At 35.9% G+C, this 22299-nt stretch overlaps 1 protein-coding gene and 1 long non-coding RNA gene across 3 annotated transcripts in view; one reads left to right on the forward strand and one right to left on the reverse strand.

Annotated features, from left to right (window-relative positions):
• DLGAP2 (DLG associated protein 2) overlaps positions 1–22299 on the forward strand; it is a 529819-nt gene that overhangs the window by 493078 nt on the left and 14442 nt on the right. Inside the window, exons 8-9 of the mRNA XM_072634360.1 lie at positions 7020–7105; positions 9378–9793. Of these exons, the coding sequence (XP_072490461.1) occupies positions 7020–7105; positions 9378–9793 (502 nt within the window). The remainder of the gene's footprint in view (positions 1–7019; positions 7106–9377; positions 9794–22299) is intronic.
• Positions 1–22299, reverse strand: part of LOC140520429 (uncharacterized) — a 119018-nt gene that overhangs the window by 8030 nt on the left and 88689 nt on the right. The gene's annotated exons all lie outside the window — the stretch shown is intronic.

Here is a 22299-nt window from a genome sequence, read left to right on the forward strand (position 1 = left end):
TGAATGAGTAAAGAACAATTCAGATTTTACAAAAGAATGAAACTGTTGCCACTTATTGCCAAAGAATCATATTTTTTTCTCTCATTCTCAAAGTCATCTGTTATCATATTCTACTACTTCATTCATGGTGATGGTAGTCACTCCACTCATTAGCAGTCCTCTGTATTCAAGCTCCCAGACCTGGTTCTTTAATTCGTAAATTGCCTGTGATACAGCTCTAACACTTCTAAATGTAAACACTAATGGGTGATGCTGTCAAACAATTAATTTTTCCAAAACACCATTCCCAGTAGAGGCCTGGACTATAGTAGTTCCCCAAATTTTACTATCCAAGGCCATTATTTCTTAAAATTTATAAGCTTAAAAAGTCAAATCCTCATTCTTTTCTCCTCTGATTTGTTCCTCATTCTCCAATTCATCCCACCCTATGCCTGTCCCCCTGAACTACTGAAAGTCACTAAATTGAGGCCACGAGATTGCAGCAGAGGGTAGAGTTACTCAAGGCAGAGAATCTTACCAAAACACAATGCAGTCTAGGTTGGGAAACACCAACAAAGTTTCTGTTATATAATGTGATACTGAACAATGATTATCTTTTTAGGCTTTAAAATATGAGTGTCAATGTCCCACTTGAAGAGATAGGATAGAATCTGTACCAACAGTTCAGTCAGCTTTTCCTACCCATTTTAAGTCAAAAACAAAGCAGAAGTTTTGCTTCACACTCCATGACACATCAGTCATCATTCCAATTTCCATCAAAACAGCCCTGTACAACAGAACAAACTGACTAGCTCAAGGAACTCTCACTTTCAATTCAACTTGTCCCTACCGTATTTAATGCAGCCAAAATCTCACAGCTTTTCTTAGTCCATTCCCAGATTTAGTCAAAACAAGGAATTACTATCTTCGTTCTTCTATTTTATATTCCTTCAAGTATCTTAAGGATTGTCATGTGGAAGAGGGATTAGACTGGATTACCTGACCCTTGAGGCCAAAACATGAAGCAGGGTATGCAAGTTGAAAAAGAACTAATTTAGGTTTTATATAAGGGAACATTTTAACAATGAGGATTATCCAAAAATGGAATGGGCTGTCTTGGAAGGCGGTAAGTTTCCCTTCCTTGGAAGTCTTCAAATAAACACCTGTTATTTCCATAGCTAGCACCTTAAGGTCTACAAAACACTCTGCAAATATTATTCCATTTGGTCCTTACAACTTTATGAGGTAGGTTCTATTACTATTCCAATTTTAAGAAACCCACAGTGATTAAGTGATTTGCCCACTACCACATAGTTATTAGGTCTCTGAGGCAAGATTTGCACTTTGGTCTTCCTGACTCCATGGCCAATGTTCTATCTTCCTCTCCACTTGGCTATTAGGTCTGTCATAGAGGGGATTCTTTTTTCAAGCATTAGGTTGGACTTGATGAGCATGAAGATGCTTTCTAACTAAGAAATCCTGTCATTGACTTTCTCCTAGACAAATTATTTGATCTTGCTTTTCTCCATTAAGATTCTACCTTTGTGCTCCCTGTGAAACTATGTTGAAAATCATTATCCCAAGCAGTGTTATAAAAGAACACTAACTTTTCAGGTCTCTAGAAGACAATTGTTCTTTGTGAAGTTGTAGACTAATGGGAAGGTCTGCAGGTCATATGTAAAATTTTGTACCTAAAGGGAATAAAAAGGATTTCTACACAAAGCAATATAACAGTCCTGTTCCTCTTAAGATTTGGAATGTAACATATGAAATAAGCTTGTTTTATCACATGAATATTTCTAATTTGAACTAGAGCAAAGTATTGCTTCACGCTGGTGGATGATGGCTTATCCCTAGCATCACTATCCCCAAATTCATGAGCTCATTGCTTATTAAATGGCTATTTTGTGTCTCCTCTTACTGAATATCAGTTTACCAATCTGTAACTAAATTGGTGATGAGTTTCACCACAAAGTCAGAGTTGGATGGTCCTAGAAATACATATTTACAACTAAAAAGTTCTTAGAAATTACCTAATCTAATCATCTTGTTTTGTTTCTGAAGAAACTAAAGTTCAAAGATAATAACTGACATAAAGTTATAAAGTATGTACAAAGACATACAAGGAAAAAGTACCAGAACTGAGATGTGAACTCAGGTCCTTTGTTTCCACATCTTGTGATTTTTCTTGGCAAGGATGCCATCAACAAAGAGAAGTGCAAAACAAATGATTCCTCTTCCCACCCCCTTAGTTGCAGATGATTTTTGGTTTTGCTTGAGATGTAATTACTTCTTTGATTTTTATGTTTCAAGCTTAGGTAAGTATATTCTTTAATATAAGTTGGGAGAAGGGCAAATCCAACCATAATGATTATCATTATTAAGGAGGAGGAAGAGGAGGAAGAGTATTTATATCCAAAGAATGCAGAAGTCAAGAAGACTTAAGTTCTGAGCTCATCTCTGGCACTTACTACCTGTGTCCCTTGTAGCCTTCCTCATCCATGAAATGAGGGAACTAGACTAGAAAATGACAGAGGTTCCTTCTAGTTCTAATATTGTATGGTTCTGTGATTCTAGGAGCCTTTTTCTGACCAGATGGAATGAAAAATTTTATTTCATTCAAATTTCCCTATACTACTAATTCCCTGCCCAGAGACTTGTCTTGAAGGTACCATACTGTGTCCACTGAAACCAATATTCTCTTGCCAACAGGAACCCCAAGGTGGTTGTCTTCAATGCTAACTTTTAAAATTACATATAACACAGTTTCTCTTAGGAATCATTTCTTACTTTGCTATTCATAAATCTGCCCAAACACTTTTGAAACTGATATTTTTATTTCAAACAAGATCACCTCTTGATGGACTGAGTTCCATAAAGTTATTTAACTACTGTATAAGTTAAAACTTATCTTTATTTAGCCTAAACTTTCTCTACTCAGAGGGCAGCATCTAGTACTAGGATCTTGTGATATAGGCAGTATGGTATACCAAAGTGAACTTGAGAGAAGAAGACCTGGGTTTAACTCCTGTTTCTACCAATTAGTAGACTTATGACCTCTGAAATTCAGTGTCATCATCTGTAAAAGAAGAAGGATGATAATCACACCACTTCTCTCCTAGATTTTTGGGATCAAATTAGATAATGTATGAAAGTTTTGTATGTATAAAATATTATGTCAACATAAGCTTATTGTCACTGGAATTTTCTGGAAAAGACCACGTTTATTGTTTTCATGACATTACTTCATGTTTTGATGGTACTTTAATGGTACAAAAGCTTTTCTGTCTTCTATGCCAAGAATAATCACAGGATTTGGAAGAAAAGGATACAAATGCAGATCTCATCACTTGTATGACTTTCCACATTGAAGTTCCAATCATTTTAAATTGGATTCATGTGGTAGCCCTACCTTCTCTGTCCCTATAATCATTAAATGATTCATCTACATTCTCTAGTTCAGAAATGTACATTAAAGTTTTCTCAAGGTGAGAAACACAGAACTATTTAAAGATTTTATGTAAGGGCAAGGTTTTATTTCCAAAGCCCTACTTGATGATTTTCTTGTGTTCTCCGGGGGAGGGGGTGAGGCACAGAATATCACACTGGACCAGTGTCCTCAGGGGATACTGAGTCTGATGTTGATATACCTTTCCTGTACCAAATCTATAACTTAGAATCTTTCATTTTTATGTGTAATTTGGAAGCCTTATCCTTGAAAGCACAACCTTGCAATTGCCCTTGTTATTGAGTGATCAGCTTGAAGAAATACTAAAAACAAAAAATAAAAATTGTAGAGAATCATCATTATTATTCATAGTAGTTTTACTGTCTGATTATTGATCTCAACTTTGTGAATAAACCCTCCAATAGTAAAGACTGCCACTCTTCCATTCCCTCTTATCCTGGGTGGACTCTTGCCCGTGTCTCCCCATATATCTTTCACTTGGAGTCCCTGTGCTAGAAAATTTCCTCTAATGCTCATGACATTATAATGATACCAATAATGCCCATGCAGTTTCAGTAGTCCTTTGCCCTCAAAAACACTTATATTTCTAGTCTTCCATCTTTTACAATGACATCTGTCATGCTGCTTCTACTGCAGCCTACCCCTTCCCACCGTAGACTTCTCTATAGCCCTTTGATTAACCCTCAACTGTAATTCTTCATAGACAAAGCTATTCCCTGACTCAGTATCAAAAGAATAAGAATAATTTCAATAGTAATGCTAATTCACATTTAGAGCACTTCACTGATCAAATATGATATCTATAATTCAATTCTATAGTTATTCAGTATATAATATTTGTCATGTCTACTATATCCAAGGAACTCTGTTAAGTGCAAGGATTATAAACACAAATACCAAACCAGGCCCTTCCTTCAAAAGGTTTACATTCTACTGGGAGAATATAACATGACCACAGTTGAATGCAATCCAGGACAGGTAGTAAAAGTGGCAAAATAGCCCTGAATCCAACAGCATTCAAGTATTGGAGAAAGAAGAGAACAGTAACAGCTGAGGTAAGAATGGTGAGAACTGCAGTAATCGGCTTTGTAAATTGTTGTGTAAATATAAGCTGATCTTATTGCTATTAGAAGGTGTTTTTTATGTCTTGTCTCATATGACCTATTACAAATCCTTTGAGATAAGTGGAATAGATAAATTGTCTCCAATTTACAGATGAGAAAACTGATTCCTAGGGTGACTAAGTGACTTGTCTATTAGTCATAGAGTTAGTGAGTGGCAGAGCCAGGGCTTTGACCATATGCTATTTTTGTGATATGCAATTGTCTCCAAAAAAAAAAAAAATATGTAAGCTCTTTCATGGTTGACAGTGAAAGGAGCCATGGGGATAGATTATGATATGTGCTTGTTACCTACAGTGTCCAGTATGTTAATAGGTACTTAGTAAAATTTAAGAACAATAACTTTTTGCATTTATCTCCCTTTAATTGCAATTGGTACATTCAGGGATAATTTAAGTATTTATTCATTTAATAAACATGTACTGTGTGAAAGTTACTGAGCTAGAAAAATATAGAAACTTGAAGTTGAATTTTATATTCCATTCAGACACTGCTGCTAAGTGATCATCTGACCATTTGCACAATGGTAAATAGTTAAACTATTTAAATAGTAGTCTAAATAATATCCCATGATATATGGAAAAAGCTAATATTATCACCCATTTAACAAATAATGGAGCAATAAATATGCGAAAATCAACAGTGGAAATAAAACTAAAACTCAGGCATCTTCTCTCTTGACCTGTTATTCAACAGAATTTTCCCTTTTTTTCTTCTTTGTTTTTTAAGTGATTCTGAGTCAGACATACCAATATGTAACTGTACCAAAGAAAATATTTGTCATATGTGATTAGTCACAGCCAGGCTACACAACTTATTGTATTGTGGAAATCCAAAAGTAAGCGTCCCTGGCAACCACATAGCAGTTCTGAAAAACACTGTAATATAATAGAAAGAGTTCCAGACTTGGAATCACAAAGATTTAGCTTCTAATTCCATCTGGAACATTATTTTAAGTTCCTCATCTGTGATATGGAAATAATAGTATTTGCCCTGAAAGGCAGTAGGACATAGAGGATAGGCCAACCTTGGAGTCAAAAAGATCTGAGCTCATGTTTCTCCTCTTATAAATACTTCCTGGATTTCCCTATACTACATAAATCATGAGCTGGATCAAAATATCTATATACTTATTTGTACTAGGTACCTCTAAGAGGGTTGTCTGGGAAGACGGCATTTTGTAAACTTTAAAAAACTATATATATGTGTTAATATTTCATATGCCAGGGTGCAATGAACTTATGAATTCAATACTATAGTGGTCATATAGCTACCCCCTTAAAGTATAAGTTCCAATTGACCATTATATTGAATCTTCTCAGATTGTACTTTCTACCCTTCATTCAAAAATGACCAATTTGATCCAAGTTCTTTATCTTATCTTTCTGGTGGTCATTTGTTTAAAAAAAAAAGTATGACCTAGCACAGTTAAGACATTGTGTAATTGGTACACTGTTAGGGGAAGATCCTTTACCAGGGAGTTTCTAACACCAATGAAATTACAGGTTCAGACACAAAATAACACTGTACTAAAATTTCTTTTTGTGATAAATGCACACTGGTGATAATCATGACAGTGTTTCTGTATTTCCTTTAACAGTTACAGCTCTGATGACTGACCCTGCTTCTCTCATCGTTGGCCACTGAATAGCTGATAGATAATGTGAATTGTATATGTCAGGCCTTGAGGTCACATGTGGCTTTCTAGGTTCCTGGGTACAGTCTTTTGACTGAGTCCAAGTTTTAGAGAACAAATCCTTTTATTAAGGGGCTTTGTTCTATGAAGTCTGGCTTCAGTCGAAGGGCTGCACTTGAGAACCTGGAGGGCCATATATGGTCTTGAGACAGCAAGTTCTCCACTTCTTAATTCTAGGTATATACAGATATGCACATACATGTACATATAGATGAGATCCTTCCACATACACATATGTATATACACAGAGATAATGCTTTAGGATATTTAATAAAGTTTTTTTCTTTGTCATGTCAGCAGAAGTTAATCAAACTGCGTATTGGTTATTATTAATTACATTTTAGTTACATGCAATTAGCACCTGTTGTTCACACCCTGTACATGACTCCTATCATCTTCGAACATACTAAGAGATTTTGGCATTCATGTTATTAAAAAAAACTGTATAATGGGTTCCTATAATGATGCAATTCAAACAAAACCTCTTCTTGACTGTACTGAACCAAGAAATTTCATTTGCATATATTGAAAAGACAGAATTGAGAGCTAAAATGGTTATATAAAATTTTGCGAAACACAGAAGCAAAATTATTATACCCATGTGAGTGGAATTTTTTCTTTCTGTGTGATTTTATTGGGTCAAGTGCTTTACTGGATTAATTAAATGAATATATAATTAATTACAGCAAATGAACAAAAAAAATTAGCTTTTTTCATGTTCAGTTTTACATTCACATCTCTTGTATTGAATTAGGTGGAAACAGCAACTGATTCTGATACAGAGAGCAGAGGCCTACGGGAATATCACTCTGTTGGAGTGCAAGTGGAAGACGAAAAACGGTAACAACCAAAGAACAAAACAAAACTATGCTATGTTTCTGAAACAAGAGCTATTTGTTATAAACCTATTTGTAAGCCTCTAGATCATAGTGGCCATCCAGTAATTTGTACTGTTTTCATATTTATGCTACACAATTTATACCATTCAAGTATGACAACATTTGCCCTTGCCCAAGTGCTGTTTCTTCAGGAGGCAAGGAAATTATTCTTCCCAAGGTAATTTAACATTCTTGAAAGTCCAGGAACTGACAATTCTATATGCTGAAGTCCTCTAGAAGAGGTAAGAGAAGAGTACACAAGAACCCATTGATGCCAGAAATATTTGCGCCTGACGTTGTCAAATGAGGAGGAATTAGGGCTGAAAAGAAGCCCAAACCCAAGTCACAGCCTAAAGCAGCTTTTTGGGGGTTTGATAAAAGTACACAATGATAAAATCCAAAAATGCCAATTATAGTGATATATTTAGCATACTAGAAGAAAGTAAAAAGTTAGCATATGTTTTTAAAAGAAAATATCAAATGTTGTTTTATGTAAGATACAAAGAGAAAGAATAAATCTTGAAAATCCAAAAGCAACGGATAAGTTAGTATCCATTCTTACTCATGATGGATTGTCCTGGGTCCACCACTTACCAGCTTCAAACAAAGTCATTTAATCTTTTTTAGCTTCATTCATCATCTGAAAAATGAAGGAATTAATCCCTTAAATTAGTTTTTGCACTGATTTTTTTTTATGATTTCTATAATCCCTATATTTATTCCCACTTTATAGAATTTCTATTATAAATCAATAGATTCACAAATAGTTTTTCATATGAGGTCATTTAAACAATTTCACCCCTAGAATTTTACCCCTATAAAAATTGAGCATGTTGTAAGGAATACCTGAAAGTGCTCATTGTCAAGCCCTTTGCTTGACATGGACAAACAAAGCCAAACACAGCCTGCAAGTTAAGTAGATGCACCCATAGCTATTAATCCTTTGTGGATCTAGTTGTGTGAAATCAGTGCTTTACTCTGGTACTAAATTGTGGGTGCACTAAAACACACACACACACACACACACACACAAAGTCCCTTTCTTATATGTACACTCATAGTCCTGCAGACATGATCAATGATGTGTGTTACATATTTGTCTTAAGACTCAGCTTCAATCCATTTCCCACAAATCACTTCAATATCTGCATGGGAAAACATCTTTCACTCAAAATAACTGCAATGAAAAGGTTTAAAATTATTTACAGGAATAGAGAATCAGAATGCTTTATTTTTCACAAACTAATTAATTCTTTGATCAGCATGATGAAAATGTTAATGGGCTGAAGGCAAAATGTACACTAAAATGATGCTTGTTGCCGTGTGAGCCAATCATATTTTAAGGTATCAGCAGCTATGTGGTGAGTGGAAAGAGTACTGGATATGAAGTCAAAGGACTTGGTTTTGAATTTTGGCTTTATGATTTACTCTTAAGTAACATCAGGAAGATCACCTAACTTCTGTGGGCCTCAGTTTCATTATCTATAAAATAAGAAGATTGGTGTGCTATTGTTCTTGTTCAGTCATGTCCAAATCCTCATGACCCTATGGACCACAGCATGTCAACACTGACCATGGGAATTTCTTGGCAAAATCTGTAGTGGACTAAGGCAAACAGAGGTTAAGTGAATTGTCCAGGGTCACATCGTTAGCTAGTGTCTGATATCATATTTGAACTCAGGTCTTCCTGACTCCACGCCCAGCACTCTTTCCACTATTCTAGCTCCCCCAGTGGGAGGTGACTTCAAAGCTCCTTTCTAGTTCACCACCATTTTTGTATTTAAAATCCTTCACATTATTTCCATAAAAAGGAAATTCAATAAACTCTTACTTATTTCCAATTGAAAGGTAGGTATTTAAAATGAAAGAATAAGCAGTAGTTGAATTCTAGTATTATTTTTCCTAGTATTATTTAGTAGGCTTTTAAATATATATATATATATATCCTGGTTAAGAAAGTGAAATTTAAGCATGCTTGGCAATTAGAATACTAGAGGGACATGCTTTTCTCTCACAAATCAAAGTGATGGAAAGAGTCTAAGTAGAGCACATCCAACTGATAAAAACATAAATTTTACCCATGCATAGTTAAGTCTTTGTAACATAGACATATTCATTTTGTAATACTTAGGAACTCTTATTCAAGAGCTATGCACATTTATAATGACCATGGAATATGGCACAGTAGTTTACAGTCAAACTTTCTGCCATTTCTCCTTCTTTTTCTGTTACAGACATGGTCGGTTTAAACGTTCAAATAGTGTAACAGCTGCAGTTCAGGCTGACCTAGAACTGGAAGGCTTTCCTGGACACATTGCTATGGAGGACAAGGGTCTTCAGTTTGGTTCATCATTTCAGCGACATTCAGAACCTAGCACTCCTACCCAATATGGCGCAGTAAGAACTGTACGGACACAAGGACTTTTCAGTTACCGAGAAGATTATAGGACCCCAGTTGACACCTCAAACCTTCCCCCGCCTGACCCTTGGCTAGAGCCATCTATTGAGACAGTAGAAACTGGCAGGATGTCACCTTGTCGAAGGGATGGTACTTGGTTTATGAAGCTACTGCACACAGAGACAAAGAGGATGGAAGGATGGTGTAAAGAGATGGAAAGAGAAGCAGAAGAAAATGACCTATCTGAAGAAAGTAAGGATATGTTGGCATTTTTGACATTAACATTCCTTAAAGGAAACAAAAGAAAAAATTACTTTAACATAGTTCTTAAAGTCTTTAGCTGTTCATAAATATTATACATTGTCCTTCTTCCTTCTAAGGAGGAAGAAACTTAAGAGAAAGTCAACCTGTTGTTTGGTATCCATTTTTCTAAGGTGAATAAATGGAAGTGGCCAAGGAGACAGGGTGGTGCAGTGAACAGATTGCTAGATTTGTAGTTTGGAGCCAAATAACATAGATTTCAATCTTGTACTATTACTACTTGGGTAACCTCTCTGAGACAAACTCTCTTCAACTGTAAAATGAAGGGGTTGGACAAGGTGACCTCTGCAGTCCTTTGCAACTCTAAATCTGTGAATTTATGAAACTATGGATTTTTGCTAGGATTATAAAATCAATTGATTTACCTGTTCCCTTCAATTTTAACAAGCAAGTAATTCATGACATATTGATTTTTTTTTTTTAATTTGCAGGGTGTAGGGTTAGTAAGGAACCTATGATTATCTGCACGAAGCCAAAAAGGACCAAATGAAAAGCAAAAAATTCAATCAATCAGCTATATAATCAACAATAGACAGGCAGTTTGGCTGGTTTTTGATGGAATACGTGATACATATGATTAGTTTGACCAAATATTTTGACATCATGTCAACAAAGCCTGAATGCTCTAAATACCTTCAGAATTTTTATAGGCTTTAATTAGATTAAAGCTTCATCATGTAAAAAATCATATTGACATTTATTTTGACCACCTGTTTTTCATAAAAAGATTACTCTACCATTACTTTTCAAAATTCATCCTGTATCAATTATTATTTGTCAGTTTTTAACAATAATAATTCTCTGTACCAAGCCAAAAAGGACTGGATTTATTATGTGATATTTAAGGTTAACATCTGTCACTACTAAAATAAAATATATCATAGCTAGGTGGTCCAGTGCATAGGACCTGTAATCAGGAAAACCAGAATTCAAATCTAGCCTTATTATTCCTCGCAAAACACTTAACTTGTACTGCCTCAGTTGCCTCATCTGTAAAATAATAATAATAATGGCATCTATCTCATAGGGCTTTTGTGAACATAAAATGAGATAACATTTGTAAAGCATTCTGCAAACCTCAAAGCACTACTGCTAGCTAGTCTAGTCTACTCAGTTGTACATTTGAAAATCAATAGTCTTAGTATTTTAAAAAGTTTTATTAATTCTTTTTTCTCATCCCAAAGCATAACAAAAGATTATGTGCCCCCTCATTGATAAGTCATTTCAGATTCTGAGTCTCTGAAGTCTAACTAATCTACTTCAGAATATATTAGTATCACATTTTCTAGGTATCTGTGTTTATATGCAATTTTTGCAACCTAGAAATGGAGGCATCAAATGAAGTTTTATTTAACAGCCCTATATTTTTACCTTCTTGCATATAAAGCACAATGGCCTTGGGAACCAAGAGAGCAGAGAAAGTGTTTTAACTCCTTTATTCTTATGCATATTTTTGCTACAACATCTATTGCATATTCCTTTCCCAAAATTTTTATTCTTAAGGTAGAAGAAGAGGAAAATATTGGACCGAAAGCCATTTATATCCTGCCTTTACATACTGGTCTCTTGGTCATCCAGTTCCATGAGTAGACAGCAGATGCTTAGTATCTGGGAACTGTTGTTGCCATGGTAAAGCATTTAAACCTCATTTGGATGATATGTACATGCATCTTTATAAGGGTCTAATGAATCTTAAGGTAACATGTTTTCTAAATAGCATGCATTTACATGTATCATCTAATTGAGGTGAATTTAGAGAAGAGATTTCTTGTCTTTTTAGTAAAATGTTTTCTCATGCACTTGCATACCATTTTCTAATTTTTAATATACATATAAACTTAATATGATAATTTTTATTATTCTTTGGATTTTATAATCTCCACTATAAAAACAAAGCAATACCAATGCATTAAATTGTCTAGGTTGGTAGAAAATGGGGATTTGAATCTTCAGTCATGTCTATGAACTCTGCCTGGTGTTTTGTTTCATAGTCTTTTAGAAACTAATCAAAGGTCTGGGTATTTATAAGGCATGATCTGTTTTTCTCTTATTGTTTCTTAGGTAAGAGTGTTTGGAGATAACCTTAGAAATGAGAAAGGGTGAAACTAATTTATAGAAAGTCCTATGATAATTAAGTTTCACTATCTTGCAATACTAATGCTTTTAGGCACACCTATTATTGCCTGTATTTAGGTAACATAGGAATCATGTATATTATACAAAATGTTTGGTTTATATTTCTTTTTGCTTGAAAACAATTAGTGTATTTTGCTGCTAAAAGATGCTTTGTACATAACAAGGTTTTATCTGTATAATTTATCTTTATTATTATTATTCCAATTGTCCACATTTGGCATTTTTTTAATTGAGGTTTTTTTAGGTATTGTTTTTCAAATTTTGAAATCTAAGATATCTATCAATATGTCTTTTATCACTTAAAAATAGATACAATGTAAAATTTCTATCACCCTGGAGTTAACTAGTAAGAAAATTCAATTAACCAGAGTTAAAGTTGCCCTCTTCTTTTAGAGAAAATGCATAAATTAGAAGAAAATAAGGATTTGATAAAAATCTAAATTTTAAAGAATGATTTTCAGCACACATCCTGGGTTTAGTACTAATTATACTTACTCTTCTACTTCGTAACTTAATATGATGAGTGTCTCATATTTGAACTTATGGTCTCTGGCTTCAAATCTCATCTCTGCTACTACCTAACTTAACATGACCTTGGACTGGTCACTGAACCAATTTGAACTTTAGTTTCTGTATATGTAAGAGGAAAGGATTGTATTAGATCATCTTCAAAGTTGCCTACAGATCTAAGAGCCTAATATCTACCCCCATCTTGTGTGTGTATATGTGTGTGTGCACGTGTGTGCACATACACATCAGCAAAGATTTTTAGATAAGTGATATGCAGTGTTGAAAGACACACAATTCAAAATGGATCTTACTTTTCTGTGCTCTACTTTTTTGAATGGTTGACAAAATATACATTCCTTACCCCCTGCCCTTTTAAAACAAATATATACATGCATATTTATGTATACATATACATATATACATATATATATGTAGAGAAGAAAAGAGAGAGACAGAGAAAGAAGCAGATCTTCCCTGAGTGGGTTTGTTAATTTTCTTTTTTGAGAAGCAATAATTTCTTTGTTGGGGTTGTTTTGTTCTATCCCATTTCCATCTGGCACTGGCTACCAAGTTGATCAATGAAAATTATGTGTGTCATGGACAAACTAACATATTTGAAAATATATACCACTGAGAGAAAGTTACAAGGAGACAGATTTTTCTGCAACATAATGTTCTACCAATGTAAGCCATCTAAAAATGACTGTATAAGATGACTAGATATGAAATTGTGTCCTGGAATGAATAGAGGCATTCACTCTTACTAGTAGTCACAAATAACCAGAACACAGGAAAATCCCAGGATGTTTTTTTTATTTTAAAAGACTAGATTTAAATCATACAAACGGTATCATATATACTAAAGTGATCTTAATTTTATGGTTCTTTTCACATTTACTAATACACACTAAACTTCATTAAAAAATCACTTAAGAAGAATCAAATACCCGCGTGTTGCTTTGGTTCCTTAGTATAATCAGTAGTTGTCCTTTTAGAGATTAGAAATTTAACCCTTCAAACCCTACATTAACTGGATAGGACACTTCATGGTACTTACAATAGATTTGAAATTATGTCTAAATATTTTTTTTTTGTCCCACAAGCATGTGTGCAAAGGAAATTGTGTATTGTTAATCAGAACCAGATACCTGAAATGCTTAATGATTATTTTCAAATAAAGGAAATTTTAAGCCAAAATCGCAATTGATTTAGAAACTTTTCAAGACAAAAAAGTAAAACTAAAATTATAGCTCTAGGGAGCATGAACTAGATCCAACCATAGATCTAGTATCAGAAGAACTGAATGGGAAGCCTGAATTTGCTGCCTACCAGCTGTGTGACCCTGAACAAATCACCTAAACTCTCTGGAACTCATTTGTAAAATACGTTTCTGGTCTAGACAATATTATATACACCCCATGTATCTCTAGAGTCCATGAAACTATAGATTAAATGTCTTTTTAAGTAAGAATTGAAATACTCAAATAGATCTGTGCTCTTGACATGGGAGTTCCCTCCCACTATGAAACTCAGAACCTATCCCTGTCTCCCCATCCCATGAAACTTGTCCATATCTTCCTATTACGGAGTTTACTCAATGTGCTAGAGGCTGTCCTAATTTTTTCTTGATCTTGATAGGGGAAAAACCAAAACTAAGAACTCTTTCAAACTTCTTTTCTTGCTGGGCATGTTGACACACACCTGCGATGCTTGTCTCTGGGGAGGGTGAGGCTGGTAGATCACTTGAGTTCAGAAGTTCTGCGTTGCAATAAGGCTGAAGCTGTCAGGTATCTCCAGTAAGTCTAGCACAAATGCAGTGAGCCCATAGAAAAGCGGGGCTCTCTGCCTGTGGAGAGATGTGCAGTTCAGAAATGGAGCAAGCCAAAGTTTCTGTGCTGATCCATAATGGGATCAGGACATGAATGGACACTTACACCTTGGGCAAAATAGAGAGCAAGTAGTCTAAAAAAAAATGTCTGTAAACTTTCCTTCTCATAAACACAATTTTTTTTCCCAAGCAAAAACCTAACTTCATACACACACACACACACACACACACACACACACACACACAGAGTAGATAGGTACATAGTAATGGGGAGATGCGAAGGTCTCCACTTTCACACCCCAGAGTCAGCCCAGTTCACAATAACAAATTATGAAACTGAGAAGCGAGACCAAAGTCAGTATTCACAGCAAAATGGTAGGAAGGAAGGAAGGGAGGAAGGAAGGAAGGAAGGGAGGGAGGAAGGGAGGAAGGAAGGGAGGGAGGGAGGGAGGGAGGAAAGAAGGAAGGAAGGAAGGAAGGAAGGAAGGAAGGAAGGAAGGAAGGAAGGAAGGAAGGAAGGAAGGAAGGAAGGAAGGAAGGAAGGAAGGAAGGGAGGATCAAGTTAAAGTTTCCTCAGGAAACTGAGCAACAACTCACTAGCTGACCAGGCTCTTCCCTGGCAGTAAGATGAATGCCTAAAGGATTATATTCACTCTTTCAAATGATAATGAAGAAAATTTAGCATAATACAGTGATGATGAAAAAATTCTGTAAGAGATTATTTCCAAAGAATTCCATCTCTAAAAAATACATAGTTATTCAAAGGACAATTCAAATAGTATGTTCCATATAATTCACTTAGAAATCTTGAGAATACAGATATTTTTGTGAAATTTCACAGCAAATCCAGGTCAAATTGGAACTTGCTAGGAAGGTGGGAGAAGTTGTGGTAGCTGGAAAGGTTAAACAGGTGGCTTTGTAGATCAAAGGAAGGTTAAATGTGTTCTTTAGATTTTATATTCTGATTAGTATTGGTCCTTTCTTCACTTCTTGAAATGATAGTTGTTTAAAATGAGGCAAAATTAGGGTTGTACAGTAGAGAGGAATAAATTGAATTTTTGCTTCAAATTCCTTGCAATTATAGGAAGCTATTTACACTGCAGGTATCAGTCGAGGTCATTAACATTCAAGGGATAGCAAAAGTCTTTTGCTATTAACAACCACATCAGCAGAGATGCTCTTTAACATTTATCATCTTCAAAACAATATCCAATCTATACTATTCGTAATTATTCTCTAGTTCACTAAAATGATATCAAGATATTGCCTACCTAATAATGCAGTGCTAAAGATTATAAATTGAAGAACTTTATATTAATACTTTAGTTGAATTCCATTTAAGAGGAATATGAATAGTTGGGATTAAAACTTCCAATTCTCTGAAAGTGATTGACTTCTTTAATTATAGTTTAAGGTAGAATGCATTCTAGAAAAGGGAAATGTATTCATTAATGGCAACAGTATATTTCTTCCCTGATAAGTTGATTAGAACAAGTCTTTCCTTAAACTTGTTCATAAATCATCCATGTTACTCGGGATTTATAAACAGGCGTGCTCTATAAAGAAACCAAAAGGTAATCTTTACTCTGGTGAGATGATCATCGTACTACTGTATCTTGGGTAGCAAAATTTGAGAGACAACGTGGTACAGTAAAAAGAGCCCTGGATTCGGACAAGATAATCTTGCTCTCAGCTTGAATATTTACTGCCTTTGTGACATTACAGAAGTTACTTAGAATAATTTTATCATAGAATTTCTTGCCTACAAGGGATCCCAGAGACTGTTTAATAAACCCAGTATCTTCCTATTCAGCTGGTAATCCAACTAATTCCTACATAGCCAACAAGTGATTATAATGTATTGTCTTCACAGGACCTCAAAGATCTTACAGTACTGTTTATAGACTTGCAAATATCTCAGTTATCTGAGTAAGGGTTCACGGTAACTAATATGGAGTAGTTCCTTCCTCTCTGAGTTTTCACATTACTACTTTCTATTGGCGCTCGTATCTGCCTCACCATACCTTTTCAGTTTCTTTTGTTGGGTCATCAGCCTTATAACACTTCCCCTCTCCCCAAAAAAACCCAACAGAGTATACCTCAAGGCTCTATCCTGGACCTTTTCTTCTCTCACTATGCTCCCTCAGTTATACATTTCATCTGTTCACATGGATTCAATTTCAATTCACTTCCACACCAACAAGTGCCTATTATTAATTTTGAATAGAATATTCTGAAAGCATCAAATGCAGTATGCCCCAGATAGAAATCATTGTATTCCTACCAAACCCACCCCTTTTCTGAACTACTATTACTATCCTTCTAGTCACTCAGGTTCACAACTCTGATATCATTCTCAACTCCTCGTTCTCATTTCATATATCCATCAGTTGCCAGGTTTGCTGATTCTACTTCCACCTCATCTCTTGTCTATGTCCCTTTCTCTCTACCCACATAGCCATCAACCTCATTAAGGCTTTCACCCCCATTATAGGATTATAGGATCACAGGTCTAGACCTGGAAGAATTAGTCCAAACCTTAGCCTTGTATTACTCCCACCATTTGCCAATTTCACTCCTACACATGTGCTGAATGAAGATGGAGAAATTATGCAATCATTCTGACTGTGTCCACTACAAATTTGTTACACAACTTCAACTAGGCCCTAATTGCTACTAGGCAATCACTATATCTATTTTATCACCTCACAACCCCACTCTCCACAGCAGCTCTTCCTAACCTTTTCATTATTTCCCAGACCTTCCATAGCTTCCCCTACCCCTACACTCTTACCTGAGAACCTTGCCTCATATTTTATAGGGGGAAACAATTGAGACTATTGCTGTGAGCTCCCTCTTCTCTCCTCCTATTTTTCTCTAACAATTAAGATGCCATCTGCCATTATCTCCTCCTTCACTCCTGTTTCATGTTGTGAAGTGGCCTTACTCCTTACCAAAGCTAAACCCTCTGCTTATTCAAGTGATCCCATTACATCCCATCTCTTTCAACAGATTGTCCCCTCTGAAAATTCCCACTCTTTCACTTATTTTCAATCTCTCCCTGTCCAATGCCTATAAATATGCCCATGTCTCCTCCATTTTGAGAAGAAAAAAAAATCCTCACATGAACCCTGCTAACTCTCATCGTATGTATAACCTTTCTTCTCTTTGTAGCTAAACTCAAAAAGGCCATCTCCAACAGGTGCCCTCCATTTTTTCTCCTCCCACTGTCTTCCTAACCCCTTACAATCTGGTTTCCAACCTTATCATTCCACTGAAACTGTTCTCTCCAGTTATTAATGATCTCTTAGCTGCCAAATCCAATGAATGGCCTTTTCTCTCTCCTCATTCCCCTTGACTTCTCGGTAACCTTTGACACTATTAATCATTGTCTCCTCCTAGATACTCTCCTCTCTAGGTTTCCAGGATGCTACTTTCTCTTCCTACTTATCTGACTGCTCCATTTCTGTCTCCTTTGCTGGATCTTCTTCCAGATCACTCTAGCCAAACCTAGAGTGTAGTCCTGGGCCCTCTTCTCTTCTCCTTCTATAGTACCTCACTTGATGATCTCATCAGTTCAAGTGGATCTAATTACCAGTTATCTTTTGATGATTCTCAAATCTACCTATCCTGACCTAATCTCTCTGCTGACTTTCAATCTCACATCTCCAACTGCCTTTCTTACATCTCAAACTGGATGTCCAACAGACATCCTAAACTCAAAATGTCCAAAACTAAACTCATTATCTTTCCCCCTAACCCTATCCTTCCCTTACCTCCTATCCTCTCCATTCCTACAGAGGACAATGTTATTCTCCCAGTCCCCCAGATTCACAACTTAGAAGTCATCCTGAACTCTTCATTTTCTCACCCTCCATAGCCAAGCTGTTACCAAAGCCTGCCAATTTCACCTTTGCAACATCTCTCAAATATGCTCCCTTCCCTCCTCTGACATTGCCACCCCCTAGTTCAGGCCCTCATCACTTTATGCTTGGACTGCTGGGGGCTCTGCCTGCCTCAAGTCTCTCCCCATTCTAATACATCCCCCCATTTAGCCATGAATGTGATTTTCCTAAAGCACAGCTTCAACCATGTCACACAATAGGTCCCGTTGCCTCCCAGATCAAATGCAAAATGCTCTATTTGGCATTCAAAGTCCTTCATATTCTAGCCCCCTTCTACCTTTCCAGTCTCCTTATAACTTACTTCCCAACATGTACTATTCGATCCAGTGTCAATGACCTCCAAGGCTGAACAAGTCACTCCATCTCCTGGCTCCAGGATTCTCTCTGACTGTCCATGCCTAGAACTCTAGCCCTCCTCTATTCTGACTGCTGATTTTCCTGGCTTCTTTTAAATCCCATCTAAAATCATATCTTTTACTGGAATCTTTCCCCATCCCCTCTTAATTCTAGTGCCATCCTTCTGTCAATTATTTGCTATTTATCCTGTATATAACTTGGTTTGCATGTGTGTTGTCTCCCTTATTAGATTATAAGGTCCTTCAGGGCAGGGACTGTCTTTTTTCCTCTTTTTAAATCTCCAGTGCTTAGTAGAATAGTACCTAGCACCTAGCAGGCACTTAATAAATGTTTATTGATTGATTGATAGTCTGAACCCTTCATCTTACAGATTTGGAAACTGAGTTTGGATAATCTGTGATCTCTCACCTGGACCTGGATAATATTGTCCTAACTAATTTCTCTATTTCAAGTCTCTCTCTTATATAAGAACCAAAGTTATTTGACTAAAGTTCAGACCTGACCATGTCATTCTCCTATAAGTAAACTCTGGTGTCACCTTATCACCTCTAGGATCAAGTTTATCCTGATTTGTTTGCATTCAAGACTTTTTACAATCTGGATCCAACTTACTTTTCTAGTCTCACTCTGCTTTATATTCTCTGTGATCTAGCCATACTGACATTCTTACTGTTATTCATTCACAATACCCATCTCCATCTCCCCTCATCTCAGCAGCATGTTCATTCCTCACCTTCCTCTCTTACAATCTCTAGTTTCCTTCAGGTCTCAGCCTAAGTATCACCTTATATATGCGAACTTTCCTGACCTCCTCTCTTTCTCCCAGCTCTAGTTCATTCTCCACTAGGGGAAAAATGCCTCATATATGCTGCGTATATACCTGTAAGTGAACATATTTATCTCCCACTCCACCCCAGAAGAATGTAAGTTTCTTGAGAACAGAGACTTTCCGTTTTACATGTGACATCTGAGGAACACAAATCAGAAGCTAAATAGATATTTGGGAATTAATTAGCTGAGTCCTTGGTGAAAGTATAGAGCAGAAATCAACAGTGATTTCCTATTATGGCTGACTAAGGTGAAAGGAGCTAATACAGCATTTTGGTAGAGGTACTGAACTTGCCTGGATTGTTTAATACACCTCCATACTCTATCCCCAGTGTGCTAATGGAGATGGGAATGAACAGTGATAATTAACTAAAAGTACAGGACCATGACTCTGATAAAAGATGGAACAGTGTATAGAACACAGTACCTCAAGTCAGGAAGACCTGAGTTCAAATCTGGCCTCAGACACTCACTAGCTATCTGACTCTATGAAAGACATTTAACCTCCGTTTGCCTCAGTTTCCTTATTGATAAAATGAGGATAATAATAATATTGTTGTGAGGATCAAATGAGATAATACTTGTAAGTCCTTAGTACATTGTCAGGAGTATAAAAGGTACTATACAAATATTAACTGTCATCATTACAATTATTTTACATGAAACAAGTCCTCCTCCTACCTCTTCCTAGTGTTTTCCTTTCCCTCACCTGCCAAAAAATTTATTTTGTGTTTATCTGACATATACCTATTTATTTAAATGTCTCCTCTACTAAAACATAAGTTTCTTTATATCAGGGGCTACTAAATGTGTGCCTTCATATCCTCAGTGTCTAACACAGGGTCTGGCACATAGACTTTTAACAAATGCTAGTTAATTAAATCACTGATGAACACTCGGAGATAAAAAGCAGCTACTCCTGAATAAAAGCAAAGGAAGTAGAAACAAATTCAAACATAGATTCTGATGCATCACAGTAAAAAGCTCTATTGTGCCACCTTCTGACTTACATGTTATTCGAAACTCATAGATGCCATGAGAATTATTAAAAATTTAGCAAATACCTTTATTGATAAATGCTAAAGGAATTGAGTTCTTTTAATTTAGAATTTAGAATATTAAAAAGAGTTAATTTAATTTAATCTGTCCTAGTATTATATGAATGAAGGTAATTTTCTCCATCACCACACAGGAAAATAAAGTAGACAAGGGAGTATCAAATATGAGAAATCTGAATCTGATACTACTCAGAGATGTAGTATCATTTCTTTCTGTCACTATTTCCAACAAAGAAGTCACCTGCAGTCTTCCTTATATTACTGGAATACATAAACATAAGGGTATAATCTGCAGGGTCTGCTGTAATTCTGTCAAGAATTCTAGATTCTGTTATGTTACAAAAACGATTTTTTAAAATCAAATATGAGCCCAGTTTTCCATTTATAAGCATATATCATGGACTCCAGGAGTTTCAGGTAGGCCTAATGGTCATTTTAGCCATCCTGTCATCCAAGGGAAAAACCCTTTCTACAAAAATCACTTCTACAAAAACCACTACTAAATGACAATCACACCTCTGCATAAATTCTTCTTGTAGTAAAAGGATTTTATAATTTAGCTAGCAGGCCTGGTACATGCTGGCAAGACTGAGGTGCTTTAGAATCAAAGGCACTGAGTTCTAATTATGCTTTTGTTATTTGCTACATATGTAACCTTGGGCAAAACATTAAATTTCTCAATACCTGTTTCCTCACCTGTAAATTGAAATAACTTCTAATGTTCTTTCCAGTTCTTTCAGATTTATGAGCAACTCAAAATGTTATATCAAACCAAATTTTTTCTTCTAGTAACTTCCTCCTTTGCCCTAGTTTTGCTCTCTAAAACTGCTCTAAATAAACCTAATATTTCTTTCACAGAATAGCCCTTCTGAGCCCTTGGCTTGCAAGTACCTCCTGATTCTCCCTTCTTCAAGTTACACATCTCTAGATCCTTCAATCATTTCTCATCATGTGCACAAAGATAATCCTTCCCATAGGATTAAATGAACATTTTTCAACCTTTTGGTTGTTCTTTCTGCAACTAAAAGCTTGAGACATGTAAAGTCATATTGAATTTAAAACCCTTAAAAAAGAACTTAGAAAACAGCATGGTATAGAAGAAAGGTAGTAGATTTGTAGTCACAGGACCTGGGTTCTAATCCTGGTTAGGTTCCTATGTGACCTTGGGTAAGACTAGGCCTTTGAAAAGAGGGTACTGAATTCTTTTAGTACAAAGGAAGAGAGAAAATAAAATAAAACAGCAGTAATGTGGGTTCAGTTGTCATAAGGTTCACATCAGAAACTATTGCTATCGTGGATAAGCCCTACACTAGGCAAATTTGAAAATTAAGAGGGAGATGCTTCTTCTTTTCTCTTGAAGGAAATCAAAAGAGTGTTTTTTGTCTAAAGTAAGGTATGTTGGTCTTATGAATGTATAAGGATAGTATTCTGGAAGACTACTGCCTTGGCAGGTATCTGACCTGAGTAAAGTTGTCAGATAGAAAGCAAAGAGAAAATGGTTGACAGGGTTGGAGGGTCAAAAGAAATGAAACAGAGTTTATGTGTTTGCTGAAATTAATGCAATTAACCTACAATGAAAAGAGGAAGACAAGAATGTATAGATAGTGTAAATGGGTGACAGCTCTTTCCACACATACAGGCCCTATTTATCTCTGCCTCCCTAGTCTCACATTTCATACCAACATCATGGTATAATAGAAAAGGGTACAGGAGATATGGGGTCTAGAGCCATTTCTGCCACTGATTTTCTTTGTGACCTTAGACAAGTTACTTCCCTTCTCTGAGCCTCAGTTTCCTCTTTGGTAAAATTAAAGC

The sequence above is a fragment of the Notamacropus eugenii genome, chromosome 1 (assembly GCF_028372415.1).
Source record: "Notamacropus eugenii isolate mMacEug1 chromosome 1, mMacEug1.pri_v2, whole genome shotgun sequence".
Lineage (NCBI taxonomy): Eukaryota > Metazoa > Chordata > Mammalia > Diprotodontia > Macropodidae > Notamacropus > Notamacropus eugenii.